Source organism: Nicotiana tomentosiformis, chromosome 11 (assembly GCF_000390325.3).
Source record: "Nicotiana tomentosiformis chromosome 11, ASM39032v3, whole genome shotgun sequence".
Taxonomy (NCBI): Eukaryota; Viridiplantae; Streptophyta; class Magnoliopsida; order Solanales; family Solanaceae; genus Nicotiana; species Nicotiana tomentosiformis.
In genome coordinates this window covers 51,335,201-51,343,158 of record NC_090822.1, presented here as the reverse complement: position 1 = coordinate 51,343,158, position 7,958 = coordinate 51,335,201, and the positions used below count along the sequence as shown (strand labels likewise).

Here is a 7,958-nt window from a genome sequence, read left to right as displayed (position 1 = left end):
TTTTCAAACCTTCAAATTGCCAACTTTTGTCAAATAGAGCCAAAACCTTCTAAAAACATCCAAATGTGAATTCGGGCATACGCCTAAGTCCAAAATCACCATACAGACTTAATGAAACCATAAAAACTCCGATCTGAGGTCAAATACACTACTCGGTCAACTCTCTCAACTTAAAGCTTCCAAATTGATAATCATTCTTCCAAATCAATCCCGAACCACTCAAAAACCAAAACTGATCATATATATAAGTCATAATACATCATATGAAACTACTCAAGAACTCGAACCACCGAAAAAAATGCTAATGAAAAATATAATTGGTCGGATAGTTACACCTACCAGTTGGGACAACTTAGCCTGTTGTTGTTATACATGCTGGGGAGAGGCCTGCGTTGTTAGCTGAGGTGCTGCAGAGGTTGAACAAGCTCACCAAGTTATTTCCCCCTCAGTTTAGTGGTTCACCTTCTGAGGACCCTCGGGATTTCTTAGACTGTTGCCATGAGATATTGCACAACAGGGGTATGATACTGTAGTTGTTCTTTTGTTGTTGGATATGGTAGAATTTGAGGTTATTATTGGTATGGATTGGCTATCCTTGTATCACACTATCTTGGATTGTCATGCCAAGACTATGATATTAGCCATGCCAGGGTTGCCTATGTTGGAGTGGAGAGGGACTCTTGGTCACTCCACTAGTAGGGTGGTTTCATATGTGAAGGCTCGGCGTATGGTCGAGAAGGGGTGTTTGGCGTATTTGGCTTATATCCAGGATTCTAGTGACGATATGCCTTCTATGAATTCGATTCTTGTTGTGAGTGAGTTTCCTGAAGTTTTTCCTACAGATTTGTCGAGCATTCCACCCGATAGGGATATCGACTTTTGCATTGACTTAGTTTCTAGCACTCAACCTATCTCTATTCCACCATATCATATGGCTCTAGTTGAGTTAAAAGAATTGAATGAGCAGTTACAAGATTTGCTTAAGAAGGGATTTGTTAGACCTAGTGTCTCCCCTTGGGGTGCGCCGGTATTGTTTGTGATGAAGAAGGATGGATCGTTGAGAATGTGTATAGATTATTGGCAGTTGAACAAGGTTACTATCAAGAACAAGTATATGTTGCCGAGGATTAATGACCTATTTGACCATCTTTAGGGTACCAAGGTGTTTTCCAAGATTGATTTGAGGTTTGGATATCATCAGGTGAAGATTAGGGCATCAGATATCACTAAGACAACCTTTTGGACTCGTTATGTTCATTACGAGTTCTTGCTGATGTCATTTGGCTTGACTAATGCTCCAAATGCCTTTATGGATTTGATGAACCCGGTGTTCAAGACTTATCTGGACTCCTTTGTGATCGTCTTCATTGAGGATCGTCAGTTATATTCTAAGCTTTCGAACTGTGATTTCTGGTTAGACTCGATTGCCTTTTTGGGCCATGTTTTATATTCTGAGGGCATCAAGGTAGATCCTAAGAAGATTGAGATAATTCAGAACTGGCCTACACCTACTTCAGCTACAGATATTCGCAGCTTCTTGGATTTCGCGGGTTATTATTGCCGGTTCGTGGAGGGGTTTTCATTTATCTCAGCCTCATTGACCAAGTTGACCTAGAAAGTTGCTCTTTTCTGATGGTTTGATGAGATGTGAGGTGAGTTTTCATAAGCTCAAGGTTGTATTGACTACAGCGCCAGTGTTGGAGTTGCCTAAAGGTTTAGGATCTTACACTGTGTATTGTGATGCATCGCGTATTGGACTTGGCACGGTATTTACTATGCATCCAGTTGAAGGTTCATGAGAAGTATTATCCTGTGCATGATTTTGAGTTGGCAGATCATGCGTTGAAGATTTGGAGGCATTATCTATACGGCATTCAATGTGATGTTAATACCGACCATCGGAGTCTCCAACACCTATTCAAGTAGAAGGACCTTAATATTTAGAAGCAGAGATGGTTAGAGTTACTTAAGGCCTATGATATCACCATACTATATTATCCTGGGAAAGCCAATACGGTGGCCGATGTATTAAGAAAGAAGGCTAGGAGCATGGGCAGTTTGGCATATTTATCGGTAGTAGAGAGTCCATTAGTCATGGTTGATCAGGCTTTGGCCAATCGATTCATGAGGTTGGATGTTTCAGAGCCTAGCCATGTTCTTGCTTGTGTTGTGGAACAGTTGCCGTTGTTGGAGCATATCAAGGCTCACCAGTTTGATGATCCTCACTTGTTGGTATTAAAAGACATGGTGCAGCGGGGTGGTGCTAAGGAGGTTATGATTGGAGATGATGGTGTTATGCAACATCAGGGCCAAATTTGTGTTCCAAATATTGATGGGTTGAGAGAGCTGATCCTTAATGAGGCTCACAGTTCACATTATTCCATTCACCTAGGGTTCATGAAGATGTACCGAGACTTAAAATAGCACTATTGGTGGAGGAAGATAAAGAAAAATATTGTTGGTTATGTTTCTCGGCGTTTGAATTGTCAACAGGTGAAGGACGAACCTCAGAAATCAGGTGGGTTGACTCAGAGATGGGAGATACCGGAGTGGAAATGGGAAAGAATCACTATGGATTTTGTGGTAGGCATACCACGAACCCTGAGTAAATATGATGCAGCTTGGACCAATTGACTAAGTCCGCACACTTCATTCAGGTGATGACTTCATATTCTTCAGATCGGTTAGCTCATATTTACACCCAGTAGATTTTTTGCCTGCATGTGTGCTCATTTTTATCATATCTGATCGGGGCACGCAAATCACATGACATTTTTGGAGAGTCGTGCAACATGAGTTGGGAGGCCTTGTATGGGAGATATTGTCGTTCGCTGGTTGGTTGGTTTGAGCCTAGTGAGGCTAGATTGTTGGGCACTGATTTTGTTCGTGATGTTTTGGAAAAGGTTAAGGTGATTCAGGTACGACTTCATATAGCTCTATCCAGGCAAAAGAATTATGCAACATAGAATGTTCTAGACGTAGCTTACATGGCGAGGGAGAAGGTTCTTCTCTGAGTGTCGCCTATGAAGGGCGTGATGAGATTTGGGAAGAAGGGCAAGTTGAGCCCGAGGTTTATTTGAGATTTTGGGGAAGGTTGGGGAAGTTGCTTACAGGCTTGAATTGCCTCCTAGGCTAGCAGGGGTGCATCCGGTATTTTACGTTTCTATGCTTTAGAAGTACTATAAGTATAGGTCACATTTTTTAGACTTCAGCATGGTGCAGCTTGATGAGAATTTGACCTATGAGGAAGAGTCGGTGGTTATTCTAGACCAGAAAGTTAGAAAATTCAGATATAAGCATTTTCCTTCTATGAAAGTGCATTAGAGAGGTCGGCCGATTTAGGATGTTGTGTGTGAGTCCGAGTATGATATGCAGAGTAGATACCCACACCTTTTAACCAGTCCATGCACCTTTCTATTACCATTCAAGGATGAATGTTTTTTTTAGAGGTGGAGAATGTGATGACCCGATATGTAGCTTTGAGTACTAGCTCCTCTTTCTGTGTTCCAAGACCTCTCGTACTCTTATTTGATGATTTATGACTTGGGTGCATCGTCCGTGTCATTTTACGGAAAGCTATTACTTGAAATTTTGAAGAAAATGTGATTTTTGGCTTAAAATGAGGCTGGAGTTGATCACGGTCAACATTCTTGGTAAAGGATCTCGTATAGATGTTTTGATGATTTAGGTTGGTTGTTATGATATTCATGGACTTGTACGCATGTTCGGTTGGGGTATCGGATGAACTGAGCGCGTTTTGGCGCATTATGTGAAAATTGGCAAAAGTTGAGTTTCAAGTTGAAAATTTGAGGTTTTGATGATTTATTCTTGATTTGATGTTATTATGATGATTTGAGCTAGTGAGCAGATTTGTATGATGTTATTACACTTGTGTGAATATTTGAATTGGAGCTCGTGGGGCTCGAGTGAGTTTCGGATGGGTTTTGGTTGATTTGGAATGTTTGATAAACAATAGCTGGTGTGAAGTTGGAGGCTCGCATATGCGTGAACTTGATCGCAATTGTAAGCCTCGTATTTGCGATGCCAGGCTTGCAATTGCGAAGGAGGTTGGGATTTGGGCACTTCACAATTACGAAGTAAGATCCATATTTGTGGTTGGTGGGTGAATCGCAATTGCGACGGTGGGGTCACATTTGTGACCCTCAGAATTTCTGAGCTGCTTCGCTTTTTCAAAGCCGTGATCGCAATTACGAGCTGTGGGCCTTTCGCAATTGCGAAGGGAATGTCGCACTTGCAAAGATTGCATGGTTGGGACACTGATCGTATTTGCGATCAATGGTTCGCTTTTGCGATGGTCGCAATTATGGATAAGAGTTTGCAGTTGCGACATCTGCAGTTGGGTCGAAGTTAGGAAAATCAGAACTTTGCTCATCTTACACCATTTTTCAATCCAAAACTCTCTAGAAGCGATTTCTGAAGAGGATTTTCATCCCAAAATAATTGGTAAGCGACTTTAACTAATTTTCAATCACATTTGCATGAATTTCTCCATCAAATCTATGAATTTTAAGGTAGAAATTAGGGGTTTTGGGTAGAATTTAGGAATTTTATAAAATTGAGATTTAGACCTCGAATTAGGGTCGGATTTTGAAACAAATCACATAACCTGGCTCGTGGGTGAATGGGTAATCGCAATATGGTCCAAATCTCAGATTTCGACCACGTGGGTTCGAGCTTAAATATTTTTGACTTTTTTAAATATGGTCAAAATTGAACCTTTTTCATTCGTGGGTTATTTCTAATGCTTGATTTGGATTGTTTGAATAATATTTGGCAAGATTCGGTTGGTTTGGAGGCTTGTTCTAAAGGAAAATACATGGTTGATTGTTGATTTGATTCCGGGAAAAGGTAAGTGTTGAGGTTAACTTTGACTTGAGGAAATTAGGATTTGTTTGGTCTATTTGCTATGTGAATTATGTGCGGGGCCAGCGTATATATAAGGTGACGAGTGTATATGCATTGTCATGGGTTAAAACATACGGGGTGCGCTATTTATCATTATGTCATCATTTATTCCATGTTATATCGTATTACATGCTTGATTGCTACATGTCATTACTTGTTATTTATGTCTTTACTTGTTACCTGTCATTTATTTGTTATATTTTTCCATTTATTCATTCCTTGATTACTATCTACTTTATCTGCTATATGCTCTCACATGCATTAAATAAATGTATTTACTGCTTTATGCCTTTACTTGCATTTATCTTACTTGTTGTACCTCATTAAGTTAAATCCGATTGTGTGAATCCTTGGCTATTCTTGCGTTATTGACTTGTCGAGGTTCGTGTTGGCTTACGACGTGAGGATACTTTATGAATTTGAGTCATTGGTTGTTCTCTATTTGTACTCGTAGCTTTGGTTTCCTTTTTATGATGAGATTTTGGAATTTGTTGAAAGGTTTAAGTATGGACAACGCTTCGTACGGTCCTTCGAGCATTGTTTGCCAGTTGCACCTCCCGAGGTTGGGGTGTGGAAAACTCGGTATCAGAGCCGGTCTATCCTAGGGACTCTGCAAGCTATATCTAGTAGAGTCTTGTTTATAAGTATGTCGTACACCAAATTTAAACAAGAGACTATATGATATTTAGGGTGGATACCTTTCTTTCTGATCTAGATCGTGCGATAGAGTTGAGTCGTAAGTGTTCACTTCTAATCCTCATAATTCATAGCGATGCCTACTATGAGACATCAGGAGATTGTTTAGAGATTAGATGAACAGGCAGGGAAGGGTGCCAGTCGGGTGCCACTTGCCTATATAGATCAATGAGAACCTCATGATGAGGTTCATACTCGGGTTTCGGGAATAACAACACTACCCCCGAACAGCATAGAGAAACTAACGTACCCCCAATTCCTCCCCCGGTTGCTCCTAACCAGGATTTAGACATCAGAAATGTTGAGTAATTATTAACTTGATTAGTAGCCTCGCAGGCCTAGCGTCAGGCCCCTAGCACCTTAGATAGAGCGGTCAGCAGGAGAGTTCAGGATTTTATTAATATAGACCCTACGATATTCATAGGAATAGATCCAAATGCATATCCCTGAAACTTATTAGATCAGATGCAACGGACTTTACGAGTTATGCATACCACTGATACTCAGTCTGTAGGGATTTCTTCTTATAGATTACGTGATGTTACTGTGGCTTGGTATGAGACTTGGGAATAGTCTAGGGGACCTCTTGCTCCACCAGCAAGATGGAGGGAGTTTTCCGAGGCATTTCTGTAGCAGTATTTGCTTGTTGAGCTCCGCCGGGCCAGGCGAGATATATTCTTACGGCTGGAGTAAGGTAATATGAATGTCCGGGAAAATAGTATGCAATTTAACACTTGGGCTAGGTATACCCCTTCAGTTGTGGCTGAGATGAATGATAGAGTACATTGATTTGTGGGAGATATAGGACCACAATTGATTAATAAATGTACCACTGCTTCTCTGAATCTGAATATGGATATTGCTCGTATTCAGGCCTATGCACAAAACTTAGAGGACCGAAAGAGGCAGCAGTGAGCTGCTTGAGAGTATGATCAGGGCCATCATAAGAGAGCTCTATCCACAGGTGCTACAGGAGATCCTCGAGGTGGGTTTAGACCTCTGTTTCCTCCGCATTCATTTTTTTCGGTTGCTAATGCACCATCATAGTCCCAGGGCCAGCATCATGATCGGGTCACTTATTCCGCTCAGGGTCAGAATTTCGGAGGACAAAGCTCATAGTATAGTGGATATTCTAATAAGATGAGACTCTTGATAACATATTATGGCCGATGTGGTAAGACCCATTTTGGGCAATGTCGTCAAGTTTAGGATTTACATTATTCGTGTGGGCAACCCGGCCATATTATGCGCTTTTGCCCCGTGAGAGGGGGGAGTAGTATGATGCAACTGACAGGATCAGTAACAGCTTAATCTTGATTAGCACGCCCTCATAAGCAAGGGATGCAACCATCTATTGGAAGAGGTAGGGGTAGAGGTGGAGCAGCTAGCTCGGGTGAACAACAGAATCACATCTATGCATTATTAGGTCGACAGGACCTACAGTCATCACCGGATGTGGTTACTGGTATACTATCCATACTCTCCATTAATGTGTATTCTTTGATAGATCCAAGTTCTACTTTGTCGTACATTAATCCATTGTTTGCTGGTAAATAAAGTAAGGAACCGGAGTTGCTACGTCAGCCATTTGATGTTTCTACACCCATAGGTAAGTTCGTGATAAACGGATATATCGAGGGTGTGAGGTTATGATTTATGATCATCATACCTCAGTTGATTTGAATGAATTGGAAATGGTAGAATTTGATGTTATTATGGGAATGGACTGGCTGGCTTCTTGTTATGCTAATGTGGATTGTAGGAAGAAAGTCGTCTGCTATAACTTCCTAAAAGAGCCCATTATTGAATGGAAGGGTGATGTTGTAACACCTAAGGGGTGGTTTATTTCTTACATTAAGGCCTGGAAAATGATCTCGAAAGGATCTATCTATCATTTAGTGCGAGTGCAGGACGTGGAGGCAAAGCCTTTAGCCCTTCGGTCGGTTTCGATTGTTAATGAATTTCTCGATATATTTTTTGATGAGCTCCGGAGTATCCCTCCCAAGAGGGAGATCGAGTTTGCTATCGACGTGCTTATTGGCATACAGCTGATATATATTCCTCCGTACAGGATGGCCCCTGCTGAGTTGAAGGAGTTGAAATCGCAATAGAAAGATCTTCTAGATAAGGGCTTCTTCCGACCTAGCACTTCCCCATGGAGTACCCCAGTGTTATTTATCCGTAAGAAAGATGGTTTGTTAAGGATGTGTTGATTACTGATAGCTGAACAAGGTAACCATTATGAACAAGTATCAGCTTCCTAGGATTGATGATTTGTTTGATCAATTGCAAGGCGCCAAGTATTTTTGAAAGATCGATCTCAGATCCGGGTACCA

At 41.2% G+C, this 7,958-nt stretch overlaps 1 protein-coding gene across 1 annotated transcript; it reads left to right on the top strand.

The window, feature by feature from the left end:
- The first annotated feature begins 7,316 nt into the window (after window positions 1–7,316).
- Window positions 7,317–7,733, top strand: LOC138901437 (uncharacterized). The gene has a single exon (XM_070189200.1). It carries the CDS (start codon window positions 7,317–7,319, stop codon window positions 7,731–7,733), a length of 417 nt encoding a protein of 138 aa, XP_070045301.1.
- Window positions 7,734–7,958: the final 225 nt, after the last annotated feature.

Coding starts and splice junctions, on each gene's coding strand:
- LOC138901437 (XM_070189200.1), top strand. CDS start 7,317: ATGGTAGAATTTGATGTTATTATGGGAATGGACTGGCTGGCTTCTTGT.